This window comes from Nipponia nippon, unplaced genomic scaffold, assembly GCF_047370975.1.
Source record: "Nipponia nippon isolate SJK-2023a ecotype South Korea unplaced genomic scaffold, ASM4737097v1 scaffold_13, whole genome shotgun sequence".
NCBI lineage: Eukaryota > Metazoa > Chordata > Aves > Pelecaniformes > Threskiornithidae > Nipponia > Nipponia nippon.
The window spans coordinates 211,115-230,865 of NW_028262324.1; the positions used below are offsets into that span (position 1 = coordinate 211,115).

Genomic DNA, 19,751 nt, shown 5'->3' on the forward strand with positions numbered 1-19,751 from the left:
AAAAGCTGGGTGAGTTATGGTCTAATCTAGCCACCTAAATGGGAAGCACCGTGTCATTCTTCAGTCTCTTAATGGGAAAATAAGGTCACCTTAGAGACTGTGCCCCCCTTCTCCCCCTTTATCCTTCCCAACCCACCACCTTTCCATTCTTCTCTTCCGCATGCTCTGCCATGAAGAAACTCCCACCCTCCTGCCTGAACCCCACTCTGCCTCTCTCAGCAATTCTGATGTTTAAACATCACCCAAAAGCAACTGGATTATACCAGGGAGGCCAACAAAGGAGGATCTCGTGCAGAAGCCAGAGTGCAGACTCCTGGTGCAGGGTCTCCTTTGCGCTAATACACCTAGAGAGCTGCAGAGAATTCAGCAGCTGCCGCCTCCGTGCACCTCCTCACCTCCTTTCCCCTCCTGCTTGCTCCCGCTCCCTCTCTCAGCTGTGCCAATAAAACTGTACTTAGGATCAGTTTCGTTATTAGTTCACAGCATGATACTGCTTAAAACAAACCTCTTTTTGCAAGGGTTTTCTAAAACTGGCCAAGATTCACTGCATGCAGCCCAAAGCGTAGTGCTGCTGCTGCAAACCAAATCCTGCTAACAATACTGCAGGACACTGTATATAGTTATTTACTGATGACTTGTTTCTTCGCAAATGAACTAGCCAATATTTGTTATGAGCCTTGGCATACAGTCCGCAGGTAAAAGGCCCCTTTCATCGACAGGAGGAACTTTCAAAATTCACAGAAAATGGATTTGCCATCAAACACATAGACTGGTAGCTTTAGTCCCAATACCAAACCCCACAAATTTTACATTTGCTATTTCCATCTAAATAGCTATGGGGGAGAGACGCTACTTTCATTTGCCCCTATTTTTAATGAAACTGTCAAGAAGATTAGGCTGTGTCACAAATCTGAGCTGTTCTTAACACAGAACAAGGAGAACACCCCTCTGCTTCACGATGAAGAAAGAATTACTGAAATATTAGGTAGCATCATTAATTTGATCAAAAGATTTCTGTTCATACACATATTCAGTACATAACCCTCATACATAGCTGGCAAAGCTGATGTTTAGGGGACGCATCAAAATGGCTGTTTCCACTGAAGTACAAGGAGTTCTCCCTTCACTGACTACCATTATTTCACGTGTAATTGTTCCTACATAAATTTTTGGAAGCCTCAAACGAGGTTCAGAGCAGCAAATACCAGATGAAAAATGAAACACTACTGCAATATTATATTCTTTAGTGCTGCTAATGAATCTCCTGCCTGTCAGCCTGGGTTCTCCTTTCTGACTGACTTCCCTAACCTGTTAAGTACAAGAACAGTATAATCCTTTTTCACAGCTGCGTTGCGAAACTTAATAGATAATTTGCACATGCACCTAGAATTTTGGCTGACATGAACTAAGAGCAAAAATCTATCCTTTTTAAGAAGCAGGTCATTCCAAAGCACAGAAAGTTTCTGGAAAACAAACAAACAAAAAACCCCAAAACAAACAAAAAAATGAAACAAACCAACCAACCAAAACAAAAGCAAAAAAACCAAACCAAACAAACAAAAACCACACACACAAAAAAAAACCCCACACAAATCTTTTTGGACTATAACAAATACAGCCTCATGTAATAGAATGAATGTGTAAACCATGCCACCTCATGTCAGTTTTGACAAATGATAATATGGATCTCCTTGCGATCTCCTTTCCACATTTGCTGCTCACGTTTGGACCAAGAGGACTTCTTTCTGACCTAAGACTGTTGATTCTCCAACAATAAAATCTCATGAACACCACTTAGAATATTACCACGTATCAACAAGCCCCGCACACTTGAACATCTATTTCCAGGTTAATAATCTCAGTAACTCTTTGGACCTGCCATGCCGCACAAATAAAAACATTAGCACGCATGGTTTTTGCTAAACCTTTCAGATCAAACTTTCAGCATGAGATTTCTTCACAGACAGGATGAGGCAGGAAAATTCTGCAAATGGAAAGTGTTTAGGAGTTGGATAAGCAGAGAGAGACTGTACTCACACAGAACTATCTATGGATTTAAATGCTTTTATCAATGCATTGCTTAGAAAAGAAATTAACAAATTAATTTGCTATCAGATCTTCTTTTGTAGAAACTTATTAAAAGATGCCCATTAATTGTTCTGCTACCACCTCCATAAACCAGGACCAGAGAGAATTAGTGATCATATACAAGACCACAAGGAATTACAGTTCTGACTCAAAACCAAATTTCTACTTGTGGCAGATTGGAAAAGAGTTGGGACAAGCCTGCCAGTCTCATGAACGGATGAATCTGACAGATGCATTAAGGTCTTCTTTATGTCAGTATCCTAAGGCACTCAAGCTTGTCCAACATATATGAGCTTCCCAGTTAACTTAGAAACAGTGCTAGAAAGCGACAATTTAAAAAACAAAACAAACAAAAAAAACCCTAAACCAACAACCCTCCCAACAACCCCCACCACCAAAACCCAACAAAATAGCGAAAAAAATCAGTTATAATTCTTCTTATGACTAATCATTAGAAAGTGCGTCACTTCTGCATTTCCTGACTTCTCAATTTGATAACTCATGATGTTTTAATATAGACTTCATACTTAACAGACATATAATCATTTATCTGCCACACTACTATTCTAGAAAGGCAATCTAAAAATTTAAATATGACTAGATAACCTGGTAACTCATAGTTAACATCAACAGAGATTGGATTACTTATAACAACAAACAAAGAGAATTTCTGAAGGCTGTACCTTGATAGGTTTATTAAAATCTCCACCACAGAACGTCTGCAAGGAAACACTGAACTTCCTCCAGCATGGATTTAAGTTGTTCTTAATCACCTTAAAAAAATTACAGCATAACATCATGTAAGGGATGTGGTGTGCAAGTCACTAAGAAACATAACATGAGGGTTCTGCACAGCTGTCTAAGAACAGCCTCAATCAGGTCAACCCTGAATGTGTGGACGGCCAAGCAAAAGCTCCATAAGATATAAAAGCTTGAAGTTCAGGGTAAAGTTAAATTTTAGAGGACCCTTTTTTAGGATACAAAACAACTTTCATTGCAGAACTGGTGCAAAACATGACCATAAGCGAGACTCCTGCTTTCAGTAGGAACTCAAGAAAAACATCAGCGTAGAAATAGTACCTCTGATCTGTACACCAGCTGCCACGTTCCAGCATCGCTCGGCTTGTAAAACTCCAAAAATGGATCTGATTTACCTAAGAAATCCTGCAAACAAAAACCAAACAGAAGTAATCAGCCTCCTGTATTTTGCTTAGATGAGAGAAGAGCTGGCTAATCAGTACACAATACTTCAAACAAAGCACAAAGTCAAACAAACTATACATTTGTTTTCCTCTCTTTTACTTTACTTTTCTCTTTTAAACTGCTGCACTTCTAAGTCATCAGAATTTATCAGCTCTGATTCCAAGACTGTGTCCTCAGACCATTTTTGTCACTATAAATTATGTCATTTTGCTGACTGAGCAGTGAGGTCACTAAATCCCTGGATTGGTCTTCAGGTTAAAGTAACATCGAGGCAGCATAACCAAATTTCCACCCTTTTCTTCCTTAATAACATTACAGAAAGCTCAGTTCACAGCTACAATGTTCATCGGAGACAATAATGTAATTGAACTGTATTAATATACAGAATATTCCAAAGCCAAAATAATCCCCCAAAACCTAAACCTGGCAGTTGAGTTTCCAGTTTGACATTGTGGTTTTCAACATGAAATTATGTCTCTAGTTTACTTCACTGTAAGTAACAAAACACAGTGAGCCTTTTTTCATACATGGATTACCTAGCTTAGTTGAACGTCTGCAAATACAGAGAGGTTCCTGGCCAAAAGGCACTAACTGTAAATATCGCAGAAGCATGCAATATAATTTTAAAAAAATCAATACCTTTTTGTCCAAGTTTCGGGCTTCAATTTCCAAGTACACAACCCTGGTATCTTTAATCTCTTCTGCTGAAATCTGTGCCACAGAAATAAAATAAAATAAAAAAAAACTAAACAAGAAACCCCATAGAGTTTTGCTCATACTTTGTCCATGAAAGAAATTGTAGTTACAAATACCTCTCTTTCCTGTACATGCGCAGCATTTGAAGATATACTGTCAGAAAACCATAAATGTTACTTTGTCCCAGACAACATATGGAAGAATGAGAAATCATTTTTTTCCACACAAAAACATTATTTACCGTAATGGTGCCTTTTCCTGCTGGCTTTCCCTGCTTCAATTCCAGCGGTCGGGAGAACACTGAGCTGGACACAACCTAAGGTTGAAAGACAAATAATATAAATATCAAGTTAGACAAAGAGCAAAAAATTGCTCTTCAGGAGCAAAATTTTCAAACTCTCCTGAAAGATCTAAAAGGATTTAAATGCATTTCCAACAGCGACAGCCATCAGAGTTTGTGCTCCTGAATGGCTGAACAGTCTGAAAATTATCTTCTCTCACTATCCACAGAACAGTACCCACTAACATGTCTCTGAACTTAACTTTAGCCTCCTATTTTTGCTGCCCCCAAGACACAAGAGGCATTTTCATCACAAGTGACCAAAAAGCTATTAATAAGTCAGAAAAGACTATTTAATTTATCAAGTCTTTCTTTAATAAGATGAACCCCACTTTTCTTCTCCTACCTAGCTATGCAAACTCCTCCTCAGGAAATGAATACAGAATCTCAAATAGCCTTAGTTCCCCAAATTTACTGCGGATGATCACTTTGTGCAAAGGCGACTCCATTAGAGCTCTCCAAGCACCATGCCTTCCTTACTCCCAGACTGCCTTTAGTGCTACAAGCACCTCCTAAGTTAAGCAATTAACAGCAAACCATGTATATTTCTAACCTTTGCTTTGTGATTGACACAATGATTTTTCTATGTTCAATAGTAATGTAAACTAACCTGTTCAACAAGATGTTTTCAAATTTGAATGCGTCAAAGCCTTTGAGAAAGCAATCTTTACCCCATTTTTCATAATAAACCCAATGATTACTGCTATTTTGTAGATCACTTAACATGCCTCTACACATACCTGTCCCAGCGTGCACTCGATCCCTCCAAGGTAGTCATCATCATTCAAATCAAAGGTCTTGTTATCGATATCATACACACCGAATTTCAGCTTCTGCACTTTCTCAAAGTAGTAGTCCACAACCAGTTTCTTGCAGAAATCAGGGTTTTGGCAGTTCTTGATCCTCTCTGTGCGATCAAGCTGCACAAACACGGAAGCAAAGAAATTGATGATGAGCAAGAACCACGCTTTCTCCCACACAGTTTTTTAATCTGCGCCCGTGGGCCTCTGCGCTGGTCGAACACAGGCACCAGCCGGGCTACGCACCCCAGACCATGCTTCATGCTCGGTGATGAACCAGGCTGCTGCCAGGCTGACCGACAGCTCACTAAGAAAGGAAATCGCATCCAATCATAAGCGTTACCATACGGGTGGGGTAAAGGAAAGAGGACAGGCCATATCGTTACAGGCAAACGAACATCCCGATGCAACTCAAGCAAACACGTGAGCAATTAATGAAACCAATGAACATAAAACTCCAGAGTCTGAGCATGGGCACTGGGGACTCCTCATTGAATGCAAATCCGAATTAAACATATCACGCACCCGCTGGGAAAACCAACGGGATGGAAAGGGGAAAAGCCGGTGTGTTCACACCCGACGGAAAAGCGGGGTCTGACGGCCGCCCTTACCTCAGCCCACTGGCCACCGCCCACGTCCTGGAGCAAGACGCAGAGGGGGTCCGAGCTGGAGCCCAGGTCCCTGTCGAGGAGGCTCCGGCAGGACACCGACAGCTCCACCCTGGACAAGCACCCGGCCATCTGCGGGCAGAGCAGAGCAGAGGGTCAGACCACCGCCCCGCCGCGGGGGCTGCTCCCGCCCCGCGCCCCCCGTCCGCCCCCAGGGGCTCCCGGCGGCGCGCGCGGCCGGGGGCGGGGCCGCGGCCCCGCGCAGCGCGGGAGGCCCGGCTCGCCCCGGCGCCCCCCCCCCCCCCCGCGGCCGCGCAGCGCCGCCGGCCCGACAGCCCCTGCAGAGCGGGGGGAGGGCGGCCGCCGCGCCCCCACGGCCGCCGGCCCGCCCCGCGCCCCCGCCGCCCTCCCCTCCGCCTCTTTTATTCATGTATCCTCATCGGGCTCTGCCCGCTGCTCCCGGCGGCCCGGCTCCGGGCGGACGGGCTGCAGGCGCCGGAGCAAAGGGCCCTTCCCTCCGCCTCGGTGCGCGCTTCTCCCTACCGCCCTGCTCTCCCCAGGGGGAAATGGATTTTTAAAAGCGCTCTCGCATGTTGTCACTTCATGGGGCAGCTGTTGATTACACGATTCCTGAAGCTCCGGACCTGCCTGTGCAGATGCTCTCTCAGCCTTTCACTTCACGGGGAAAGGGAACCTTGTCTAGCCAGCGCCTGCAGGCAGCGCAGCAGCAGCCGCCCTGAACTGAAGAGGCTGAAATTTGCTCAACACGGTGAAAGAGTCATAAAAGCCCCCCCAGCCTGCAAGACCTCCCTTCGATCCTTACATGCTCGGCCACAGGAGCTACAGAACCCCATTTCTTGGTGGTGCTGCCTTCAGAAAAAAACTGTATCATCTTGTAACAAGGTGATAACTAAATTTTATTACATATCAAACTGCAGACACTTCTGTTCAAAGAACAGCTGTAACTCTCAAAACTGAATTTAGAAGCCTTCAACATCAAAACATTCAAGCGATTGGACAGCTTGAGAGCTCTAAATGTGAATATTTCAGAGAAGCTCCTTCAGAGTTTGGAAAATAAGGAAATAATTGTTTGCTCTTTCTAGTATTAAGTATCCACATGACTTTGTCATACTTGCAGGGTGTAAATATTTATCTCAATGAAGAGATGAGCTTTTATTAGACAACATTTAATCCCTTAGACCTCCCAGTCTGCAGTCTACCCTGGACAGATGTTAACGACGTCACTTAATACGCTATTGCACAGCACTCGGATGCTCTAGTGATGGCAGCAGGACAAAACCGGCGCTCAATAAGAATTAGCAAAGCTTTAGGCAAAGAGGATCATAGTTCAGATTTCTACTGAGGTCATTGTCATCATCTGCTTTAACGCCAGCATCTTCAAAGAGGCTAGTTTGAAGTAGTATAGTCAACTGTTCAAACTACTAGTCAGAGCCATCCATCTTCCACTTCAGTTGCCTTCAACCCCAAATAAGATTCACAAAAGAAACCATTGCCTTTAATACATATGTTCCTCCTAAAAATCACAAGTCACAGGTATCAGGTTTTTAATTTACTACATGTACCATTCCACCAGTCTCACCTCTGCACAGTCTGCAGTTCTACAACTGTGCACATTTGTATGACACCAGTTGTTTGACAAGGAAGATCAGGACAGCCAGCCCTGGCTCCCGTGCCAACGTTTCTCCTCTTATTTTCCTCTACTGCAACGGAGATTTCTGTACCAACAGGAGACAGAACCAGGAGCCACCTTTCCTCCCCACTAGAGTACAAAGGATCAGGAGTAAAGTTAACCTCAAAGAAACAGCTCCCTGCAAGCTTTAGCATCCCCAAACAGCAGCAGTCCCTTTCTAGGAGGAAACCATTACTACAGGTCTCAAGCTGCACACAAAACAAGTCCGTACATATTTATTCCATGTTACAAAGACACCACTAAGGAAAAGTAAAAAGTTTGAGATGGGAACTGTTAAACCACACAGTGAAGCCAAGAGGTGAAGTGACGCAAGCCCTCAAACCTGACTACTGCCCATCTACTATCTGAATCTCTTCTCCAGATCAGTAGCAATAAAATTATGAAAATACTCCACTGTTTCAAGGATTTATCTTTCAATACACTAATACCCAGAAGGCTGTCTCATCCTACTGTTTTGGATTTAGTAATGGCATAGGATTTCCCTTGAAACACAGACCAGATGTTCTGCTGAACCCCTAGGAAGTTACAGACCACAAGGGATCCTTTCCCGCTACATCCTCCTGCTCTGTCTGGAGATCACAGGGCACCAGCCGATGCACATGACAACCAGCACCAACAGAGTACAGCCAGGCTGGTTGTTCGGAGTGGTTCAGCAGGAACTGTTCTTCTAACAGGCTGTACTCCCTCCTCGCCAACTCGGGGGATAACAAGAAAGCGGGTTTAACAACTACAGACAGAACCCTTATGGAAAGAAGAGGGATAGCTCCTTAAGAGATTCAGCTAAAAAATTCATGTTTACTCTGAAAACATCAGTTTGAACCTCAGCCAGCAATTGTTTATATATTGCTGCCTACAAACATCCTTGAAAAGTCCACACAAAGGTTGTTTTGGTTTGTGTTCCCCCCCCACCACCACTTCACAGCTTTCCAAATACAGTGTATGGTGTTCTCCAGTTTCAATCCATTCCTTGAATAATAGTAGCAGAAAGCCCTGATCACAGACTAGTATGGGTATCTCGGCAGCAAGAGCAAGGAGTAGGTGGTCTGTGAAGACACAACATCCATTTCAGTCAAGCCTGAAGACCTGCTTAGCCTCTAGGTAAGCACCTTCACCCAGTCATCCCGCTCATGCAGTTAGTGGGAGAAGTGCAAATCTCTCAAAAGCTGCCTGCATCTGAAAAGCTTAAAAAGATTGAAAGCTTAATATATTTTCATTCCCAAACACACACACATACAAATATACTGAAATGGGGAAAAAACAGTGGAGTTCCTCAACAATTTGGAAAACTAGCCCCAACTTCAGTTATCAACTATTTTTAAACAGGATTTAATGATGACAAGCATTGGCTCAAATATTCCCTTTTCCTCCGTAAAGCAAGAATTCTGGAATTTACTTTCATTCTTCATAGTAAACTGTATTTTACTCCAGTAATTGCATTTCTTTTCCTATAAAAACCTGAATTGTTTATGTGAAATGTATCAGTTGGCTTTCACCTCCACCTCTGTCCATAAAGGCTCTGTTCACTTCCTCAGAGAGGAGTGACCATCCTGAAAGCTTTGAAAACGCCATCAATCAGCACTTGTACTTAGAACAACCCTATGCCTAATACAACATCCCATCCTGTTTCTCTTTAAGCAGAAGCCTGCAATGCTTTCTCTTTTCTCTTAAGCTTCTATGTCCCAAACATCTACACAACCCTGCAACATCATCTTGGTATTCCATCACTTTCAAAGCTGCCCAGCTAGCACGTGCCAGCTTACTCCCAAGGAGCAAGCACTGCACCATCAGTACGATTTTTAACACAGACCAAGCAGCAATGCTTCATCACTTACCCGTGCTATGTAACAGACACATGATGAGAGAGAAAGGTTCTAGCGGTTATATGCTCAAACAGTGCATGAAGGCTCTGATCCCAGGCTAAGTATACAGTTTGGTGTAATTAAACTGGAAGAACTTGGGGTTTTATTATTTTTATTAATAGCCTTCCTTTTTTCCTTGGCATGCACTCGGACACCGATCTCATTCAGCTTGCAGATTCGAGTCAACATTTCAAAAACAAATTTCATGTTGTTTCACTGAGTTTTCGTAGAGCATACTTTAACCGTTCACACACAGAAAATAAGTTTAGCTTTTAGACTTGCAACAATTAATCTTTACTATGACAGAATATTATTTACATTTGTTGCAACACTCAAATTTTTCTATTTTCCAACAGCTCCAGAAATTCTAAAAATTTATTTATTTCTTATTCCTCCCCCCCCCCCCAACCACCCTTGATAACTAATATTGATGTCTATTATTTGAAACTTCTGGTTTACAGAAGACAATGGATATTTCCAAAGCAAAAACAGCAGCTAAAGCAAACTGCATTCCATAGAGGTATTAAAAACACATTCAATTTATAAAGGATTTATTATAGATTGATCCTTAACAGCTTGCAACGACAACAATTTAACAAACAATCTAACTTACTCGCAACTGGCAGATTAAGGTACAGCACGGTCTGGAAGTCACAAAACTATTCTAGCAGCAGAAATTCAGTTTGCCAAGTAAAAATGAACTCCAAACATGATAATAAATTCAAACTCTATTTAAAATACATAAAACAGAGACACTGGGTACATCTCAGCATAGCTGGTTCAGAAAAAAAGGCTATGTAAGCAAGCCACTGGGTAAGTGCTGCTGTTAGAAATAGCCTGTAAAATCACAACTGATGTTACATTATACCCCCACGATCAACAATTTGTATTGACAATAGCCACACACATCTGATCCAATGCTCTCACAACTCGGCGATCTCGCTGTTGAGAGGCATGCCCTGTGAAGTTTCATCTTGAGCCGAATTCTGCACATTCTTTTCTCAAGGGAAGAGTTCCAATACTCAGCTTCAGATCCATCAGGCACCTATATTTTTTGCCTTTAGTTAGAATTGCACATGATATAACACCAGATTTTGAGGAAAAATAAAGCATCACCCATGTTATCGCTACAAACTCTAGAGCAAAATACTATCCACAGAAGTCCTTGAGATCCTGAGCACATACTCCAAAGAAGTCTTTCACTGCTCAACCAGATGTCATTCCCAGTTATTCAAGTAAAACACAGAATGGCTCCGGACTAAGTAAGGTTTAAGAAGCACTCAGACAACCAAACTGACGTCCAGTTTAAAAAGTCAACATTATTTTTACTGTGCATACCACCTCTTCCCTGTAAAGAAGATCATGAACTCCAATAGTTCTGTAATACACATGGAAAGATAAATCCCATATTTCCAACAAAGCTGTTCTACACTGAATTGAAGCACACCAGTAAAGAAGTTCGTCCTAAATAATCAAACCGAGACAAAAAAATGCTACATTCTAGGAAAATCACATAGGAGATCCATGCTACACATTCAGAAGAGTAAGGAATTACCTGCTACTTTCTGAAGTTTTATATAAGCATCTCAGAACTTCCAACCCTTTTCACATGATTCTACAGAAAAAAACAGCTTCCTTTCATACAGAAAAGAACATTCTCCAATGTAAACAAAATCAAATCCATAGACAAGTCTAATATTAATTTATAATTATTCTTCTAGTGATTCAGCATAACCAAAGCTTAAAAGCAAATCAAATGTAAGAGAAGAAAGCACTGTCCACCTGTACTCGAAGAAAGCTTCAGAACAAAAGTGCTGAAAGATTTTAATTGTCCCAATTCAGAGCTTTGGAGGGCCTCGCATTTCCCCAAAATGCCACATATGGGTGTTTGTAGCATAAACAAACTCCTCTGTACTTAGCCCTCTGCAGTAGGAGTGCCACCATTTAGTTGACTACAGATCGAGTGCTGGGCCGCGTAAGGTGCGAATTATTTAGTTAACAGCATTTGTTTTTATACACTTCCATACCACACTAAGCCTGAAAGCCAGAGGCTCCCCTTTCCCTTTAGGCTGGGGAGGATGGGGTGAAGAAGGGGAGCACAAGGCGAGACGGGGGTTGTGACTCAGACCATCCCAGTATGACAGCTCACAGAACCCACAGAGTCACCTGGAGGACAAGAAAAATCTAATAACTTCAAGGCATCAAACACCACCACCAGTATTTTTGGCAGTGCCAGAAGTGATGTCTTCTGGAGAGACAATGTTAGCGTTATCACAGAATCTAGTCTTGTGGGTCAGCTTGATTTCACTGCTCCACATAAGACAGAACATAAGCAAGGATTAAGCACAAGAAAACCCACAGTTTGTTCCTAGTTAATCACACTAATAAATTCTCATCAACTATACCACTCTGTATAGGATACCCAACATGCTCTATTTCAGTGTACACCAAATGTTACACATTAACTTAAGAACTTGGTTAACTCAAGCTTGAGCCTTTAATACATGTGCTTAAGGACAGCTGATTTCCAACGAGCTTATTTTGTACTGGGCTGACCATAGCTTCTGCCTTACGTTCTGCTTACAAACACAACAGAAATGGCAGCAATCCTGCCAGCAGTATGTACCAATCGCGATTTTCACCATCTTGGCCTTATGCTAAGACACCCAGCACTTGTAACAGACCATCCCAGTTAATAAATCTTGCACTTCCCAACAACCTAACGTAGTCTCCTCCTTGTCCATTGCTTAGTTTAATCTCACATCTTGCAGTTATCACCTTTTCATCAAAACAGCTTCTCTCTTCTCCTCCTGTCATCCCTGAATGTGTAGACCATCAGAAGCAATGCTTTCTCAGACTACTAGTTCAATTTTCAGGGGGCAGCTTGTTATGTTTCAGGTTTTGATATTACAAAGCTGACGCTGGTGCTGAGGTAGTGTCAGCATCACTTTCTAAATGTATCATCAAAATAAAAATTCTAATGTGATCCTAATTTCCTGAACCCCATAAGGCTCTAAAAGAAAATCATAAAGCTAGGTTTGTATCACTACATGCACTGAAAAGCATCTTCATTTTAAGCTGAGATTAAGAGTCTCATGAGAAAGACCACAGTCCACAAAAATTATTCCTAAGTACAGCCTTTCTAGCACACCAGCTCTTTCATGGGCCACAGAGCCTCATTCCACAGTCCAGAAGCTCTGCAGATAATATAAATGGCTACAATTTTCTCTGCCTTTTCATTATTCTTGAGGGTTTGGAGCAGGGACAGTTAAGACCAGCATTACTACAGGCAGATAATAAATCAGTATTCTCTATACTGTGTTCCATGTTATCTCTCACCATACCTTTTGGCTGATCAATCAAAACTTTGTGGGAAGGGAGTTAATTAACTGTTATTACAAATTTGACACAAAACCTGAAACAAAAGGCACCTGCTAATTGTTAAAAAAGAAATAGAATATTGAATATTAAGAACACCTTTCTAACCAAACTGCTCTGGCAGCTTGATTCAGTCCTGGTAAGAAGTGTCCATGGTCCATCAGATCACCTTAATTTCAGGGATGAGACCTCCCAGGGAGGATGGACACACAGCAGAAAGCTGAGAAGTGTCTCCTACAGGGTGCAGCGGTGAAGCACTGAGGCTGTGCTGACACTGAACCACTCCAAGCCACCACCAGAGGTAAGCAGCAGCACAGCCGCCAGCCCAGACAAGCCTTTCTGAGCTCTGAATTTGATGACAAGCCTCATGCAAAGAGGTTATTGACTATTGTGCACCTAAGGCACTACTGAACATGCATGGGAGTTATGACCTAGTTCTAGTTACTGAGCTGTCTCCACATGAACCCTAAAGCTCCAGTATCACCACGAGAATTTGGTTTTTTTTCTGTCTGAAGGCAGCCCACAGGTACAAGTGCTGAGCATGCGCTGTGGCAACCTGACCTCCAAGACATTCGCAGAAACTGACTGAGAAGGCAAAGCTCCCATTTATAGAATCATAGAATCATTTTACCTTTAAGATCATCGAGTCCAACCGTTAACCTAACGCTGCAAAGCCCACCACTAAACCACGTCCATAAGCACCACATCTATAAGTTAATCAATTATCTATACTATAATATCTATATATCTATGTAATACCTATACAATAATAAAAATAAGTTTATGACAGTTTAAAAAAGCTACGAAAATCACAAACGGGATTGTAATTTCCAGCAGAAAGTGTGAACAAGAACTTCAGTCACTGCATCTTCTTTACTGCAGCTTTCCCTCCGCAGCAAACAAGAGCCAAGTCCCAGCTCTAGGGAAACAACACCTTCTTCTACAAGTTCACCTTTACACTGCCTAATGTTCACCTTTAACTTAGGCACCAATATCCCCCTTAATCACAACCAACAAGCTCAAAGAAAGGCCTGTGCGTGCCTTTACTATATATATATACCCTCCACTTTTCTGAGAAATAAGTAAGCAAATTGATAAGTCAATATTGATTCTATTTCAAGTATTAGTTTGTAATATATTAAATTACAATGGAGTTCAAATTAACACCTCAACTTAAGCAAAACCTAAGTTACTTTTCCAAGCTCTTTATGCAAAAGAAAACACATTTTAAAGTTCTTCATAGCATTTAGCAGTAGAATATTAAAAATCACTTCCTTGAAAACCTAACTTAAAGCAGGCTGGGGCTTTGGAATCAATCATTCATTTGGCTTAAGTTGGAACTTAAGTAACTGCAGTCCTAGAAGTGCTCACTGACTTCTCCCACCAAATAAGATTTTTTTTTCTTTCCTGTCATATTCTTTTATTCAGCTGCTTTTTCCCCCACCTGTGATTCTCAAATATTTATTACTGAAATGTAAAAAACAACTTCATTGAAAAACAGACTTAAAAGCTCAACCACACTGACCTTTGTAACAACCCCAAAACACATCATTTTACATTGCAAATCTTTGCCTCTCTCAAGTAAGGCCTCATTCTTTCCCTTAAGACTCCAGCTATTCCCATCTCAGGCACAAATAGCTAAACATTCTGTCTCATGCCCCAGATAAATCAAGCTGGCTATGGCTCCTCCACTTCTCAGTCCAAACTCCTTAAGCGGAGATTGAAGACTATGTCATATTCCTCCTCTTTGGTTCTTCAACTACACCTCAGCTTCACCCGCAAGTACCTCAACATAGCACTTTTTACTTACATGCACCCATGATTTTTGAGGCGATACCTTGGTATTCATTCTGCCAACCCCTTTAGCATCCTCTACCCTTCCCAAAGGCTAGAAATTTAAACCATCCTGTACTTACTCTAGAGCCTGCATGATTTTACCCATTCCCCCAAATGTAGCCATGATATTACACAAGTGACTTCAAGGCAGAAACTCATTACGGTCCATCTGTTTAGGCTAGTACATACTGTATGAACAGCACAAGTCCAAAATAAGACTTTAAAAAGAAATATTCCAGCAATACATTTTACCAATCTTTGCTGTTTTATCAAACAAATTCACATTACTGAAGAATTTTGGTGACCGCATAGTACCAATAGCCGCTTAGTTAATGAAAAGTTAGCCATATTTCTTGTTTTTATTGCACTGCTGAATGATCACCAAAAAAAAGGTTGATACCCCAGATGAATTCTCTAGACTATTCTCGGTTGCCCTGGAGTTATTACTGCAGTGACAACTCCTGCCTAAAAAATGAGTAACAACATAAAGCAAAAGGGACCTTTCAAGTTCTCATGCATTACAGAATCACACTCTCTCTCATGTTATATAATTCAGGCTTTCTTCTTTATGGACTTTCATCTTGAATCTAGCTCGTCATGAAATATGATCTGGAAAAAAAATCCCATACTATTGCTTCTGCAGCGCTCATAAGAAATTGATTTCTTCAATTTATTCATTGCAAGTTCAGTCTTTCTTATGCCAACACTGTCTTTCAGTTCTTCTTTCTCCTTTTGAGTATATGCTTCTTTTTAAAAAGATTCACATCCCCATAATACTTTTCCGCCACTTAATTATTACCATCTATAGTATGAATATCTTCACTTCTCCATCCTAATCTGTTGCAGAATAATAATGCTTCAAAACAGAAAAACCTACAAAAAACCCACCACCACCACAAAAACCTGACATCAAGGAAGTAGAACAAAGGAGAGCATTTGGCAAGAGACTTTAAAAGTTTTTTCTTTCCCCCATCCAGACTAACAACAGAAGTATTTAAAGGCCACAAAACACCACACTGACCTCGTGTCCCTTTTCTGTTCTCCTCCAGATGCAACTTCTCCTGCCAGTGTACCTTCCCAAAAGCAGACACCCATTACGACAACCGATTCAAGCTATTAGGCTTGTCTCAGCACCAAGTGAGCCAAAATGACCATACAATCTCCCTGCATTAAGGGGGAAGAGATTCCACAACTGCAAACCAACAGGTATTTCCTCAAGTGCTTCTTCCATGTCTGCTATCCATAGTATATATACTGCAGTACTTTTCAACTTATACCCTAAAAAATTCTGTTGTCATTAAGTTTGAATTTGCTACAAAGGTGTTCCACACCCTTTAGAAAACATGCCTCTGCAAGTTAAGACCTGAAAACCCCTATAACCCAATACTGGTAAGCCTTAGATTCTCCCACAGGTGAGCAGCTTTAATTTTCTCAAAGTCAAATTAATAGTTCCCACAATTTTTAAATAAATATGACCAAACCAACCCAGAGAGAAGTTCTCTCAGCAAAAACCTCTCTGATGAAAAACCTCACATAAATTTAGCAGCTGTAAAAGCATGAATTGAATTACATTTGCTCCAAGTAGAGAGACTTGGAGTTACTGACATTAGGTGGAACCTGCAAACTCAGGTTACAAATTGCACGTTCTCTCGGCAGCAAAGCACTATCTGCATAGTAAGAGAACGGCTGAATAACTGAGGCAGCAGCCAGGACAAAACAGACAGGCTCTGCGTGTTAGCAGTTTGTTTGTCGCAGATTCTTCACCAACAGGGCTTTTATGTGTACCTAATGCAGTAGCAGAGGGATTTGAAGATCATAAAAAGATTAAAACTGTATCTGTTTTCACGTTATACATGTAAGTGACCTTGAGCGTGGGCCGCTCAAAAACATTCAAAACAACAGGTTCCTACTACCTTTTCAAGACTAAACAAGACAGAGAGGAAGGTTACATACTACACCACCACATTCTGGCTGGTGCAGAACTTGCTTACAGGGATTCCTCTCATCTTTCACAATAACAGAATAAATAATGATACTACAGTTGTATTCAGTCAAGTCACTGCACTGAAAATAGCTGATATTTCATTAAGATATAACATTATTTGCAGACTCATATTAGGATTTATATTACATTGATTTGTTACTGTTTTTGTTTAAACCAAAGCATTTTTGGTTTCAGAACACTTACTCTCATTTCTGCTCGAAGTTATTTTTACAGACACAACTAAGGACGAATTTTAACATGAAAAGTAGCACAAGCCATCCAGCAGAAGGAAAACACTGTTTGCACACTTGCCTTTCTGCTCCCGGAGTAGCCAAATACTACCTTCTAATTCAAAGAAATAGCTTGACATATTGCTTGCATTGCAATGAAGAAATGCCATTTGGATTACCGTCTTAACAAAAATACAGTGTCAGTTACCCAAAGGGAAGGATGAGCGTCCAGATGATAAAAAAGGCCTTCAAAAAATCCAGGACATTTGTGCAGTACACCATGGTGCTATGCACGTAATTTTTCACATACACTTGAAAGGCTTCTTTCTTTAAGAGATGCATCCAGTTTATTTAAAATGCTTTTGTATACACACAGGTGTTATCACTGACTTAAGTGACAACAACTACAGTTGTCTGTAAAAACCTTAAAACAGACTTGACCATCAAAACCAATTCTGATTTACAATCTAAGAATACATAAGACCGTGCAGGGCTCAGGTTTAACTGTTTAATAGCAAACCATTTAGATCAATTACATCTCATACATTGTATCATTAACAACTGAATTTAAATTTCAGATTAGTTTAAAAATTTAACTATCTACTCGCTGTTTTATTCTGCTCAGTGCTGAAGTTTCTGAACCACAAACATTCTTCATTAGATTAGGGCATCACTTGTTTGCTTTTACTAAAGCTACAGAGTGAATGTTTGGCCTCAACCTTTCAACTTCAACCCTAACGCCACTTCACTGATGTTAATGCTGATGTGGCTTTAACAGGAGGACGAAAACATTCTGCCACTGGCTTACTCGGAGACAAATTAGCTATACACCACCACCCTGCATAGCACTTACCTCACCTCCTAAAAGCATTCAAGTCCATAGATGAAAAGAGCTCCAAGTGCTATAAAAACCACTCCATTTATTCGTATGAGACTGGACCTATAACACAGAAGACTGGCTCTGCAGCAATGCTGGAATGTAGTGGGGGAATCCTAGGCAAGTGAATTAGTAATATTAAACAACTCTGTCTCCCCTCCTTAAAGAAGGGGATTTCCCCTACATTCAGTCAACTGCCAGTACCTAAATTTACTTTAATTAGCCTCTTTGCTTTTGTAGCTGGTTGCGTTAGTGTTCCTCAAGAATATGGGATTTATAAACACTGCCCTTTTATTAGAAGCATTTGGCTAGTAATTCTATGATTTGGCTATGATTCTATGATTAATGAAATGGTATTGGCAAGCATCATTTTCACTTTCAAGTTGAGCTTCCTGTTCAAACAAGCAAGGACTTTTCACATTCCACATCCATCCTCCCATCAAAACAAGCAGCAATGCTTTGGTTATACTGCTGAAAACAAGTTTTGTAAAAAGCTCACATTATGGAGCACATTCTGGCAAATGCCACCACAGCAAGGAGGTCACTAAGCAAATAGGTGCTACACAGAGGCTTGAAATTTTAGTAAGTGACAGCTGTCCTATGAATTTTATCATAAAAAGGCACTCAATCAAAATTACCTAAAAGGAATTCTTGAGGTAGTTTAGGGTCTGACTACATTGCTATTTTCCTTCCAAAATCTGCCTTAATTTCTGAGTCACTAGAAAGCACTTCTAAGCTTTCTACTGTCACACAGAGCAAGGCTACATCGACACCGACACACTTAATGGGAAATGGCTGAAATGAAATTAATTGTTCGAAACTACTACAAAATAGCTAGCTGGAAGCTCCACCTACCTTCAGGCAGTCAGAAATCAGAGCGACACCATCCTACCATTCTTTGGTTAACAATACTGTAACTACAATATGAAGATTTCAAGAAGTTACCAGCCTTCCAGAAGCAGTGACAGGTCCAAAAAGCCAGACTATGCCAACCAAGAGAGTTTTAGGCAGGATCAATTCCTGTTTCCCCTGTGCAAGCCTTCCAAGATCTAAATTTTCAGTTTTAAACTTTACAGGGAAATTGTACTCCCTCAACCATGTACTGTAAAGGCAATCCCCACTCTACCCCTTGAAGTTATCCTGGCTGTGATCTATTATCAACTAAATGAGGAACTACAGTCTAGCTCACTGGTAGCTCATGACAAAACACCCTCCAAAACTTGGGGAAAATGAAGCTGGTGTGAGAGCAGTAAACACAGAGTACAAAATTTATTTTGTGGAAATCGGACTCATGTTAAAAGGAAATATATTCACTGTTTCTGAAACTTTAATATATTTGGGAAGCAACTGGAAAGACCATTTGAACTTAAGGCTGTAAGCAGCCACAAAGGAGTAAGCTTTGACTCCACAGAAGCAGTACAGGAACTCAGGTCAGAATTAATCTGGTTGCTTCTCTCCTAAGCTGCCATGCTGTGAATACATATATAAAAACAGATGAATGATAACAAAGGAAGCTGCACAGGAGTGCCAGCGAGTGAAGAGAGTCACAACTAAACCATCTGACACCCGTGTTCAGTCTGGAGCTATGGAAAAGGAACACTTTTAGGGCTGCTTTTCTTACATATGGTATTTATACCGATGAGTAAAAAGCATTGAAGTCAGGAAGGTGGGAGGCACTCCCTGCACAAACACCTCCCCAAACATTGTGTGTAGTAACAAAGCTTCGAGAAAATTACTGACAAAGTCATCTGTATAGAAAATAATCTACAATATACCTACCTGATCATACGATAGGGAAAGAGTAGCAGAGTTCAGTACACAGCCACAAACCTTAAGTCGAATGCATACTACCAACCAACAGATTTTCATTCTGTGGGAAAGCCAAATCTTTCAACTACAGTCACATTCTCACTGCCAAAAACAGATAGGAAGAGAACCCCTTGAGGTTACTCTTCTTGCAGAGGCATTTAACAGACAATTTCACTTCCTCTTCCACCACGAGGAAGAGTCATTCGCTCTGTACACAAACTCTAGCTGTTTTCCCAAAACCATGAAAGAACATACAGCCACAGAACAGAAGGGAGCATCAGCAAACCTGCAAAAGGGCAAAGACGAGCAAATATATTTGGCAATACTGCTTC

The 19,751-nt window shown here is 41.1% G+C and overlaps 1 protein-coding gene across 10 annotated transcripts in view; it reads right to left on the minus strand.

The window, feature by feature from the left end:
* The window catches only part of CPNE1 (copine 1), a 43,613-nt gene that overhangs the window by 9,155 nt on the left and 14,707 nt on the right, over nucleotides 1-19,751 (minus strand). For all 10 annotated transcript variants that reach the window (XR_015702848.1, XR_015702847.1, XR_015702846.1 and 7 more), the window contains 6 exons: nucleotides 5,739-5,867; nucleotides 5,068-5,247; nucleotides 4,229-4,303; nucleotides 3,931-4,002; nucleotides 3,169-3,252; nucleotides 2,772-2,861 (listed from right to left, as the gene is read on the minus strand). Coding sequence is in view for 7 of the 10 variants with exons in the window: in XM_087749319.1 (XP_087605445.1) it covers nucleotides 2,772-2,861; nucleotides 3,169-3,252; nucleotides 3,931-4,002; nucleotides 4,229-4,303; nucleotides 5,068-5,247; nucleotides 5,739-5,867 (630 nt within the window). In the remaining 3 variants the exon portion in view is untranslated. Of the gene's footprint in view, nucleotides 1-2,771; nucleotides 2,862-3,168; nucleotides 3,253-3,930; nucleotides 4,003-4,228; nucleotides 4,304-5,067; nucleotides 5,248-5,738; nucleotides 5,868-19,751 lie in introns of those variants that run through there.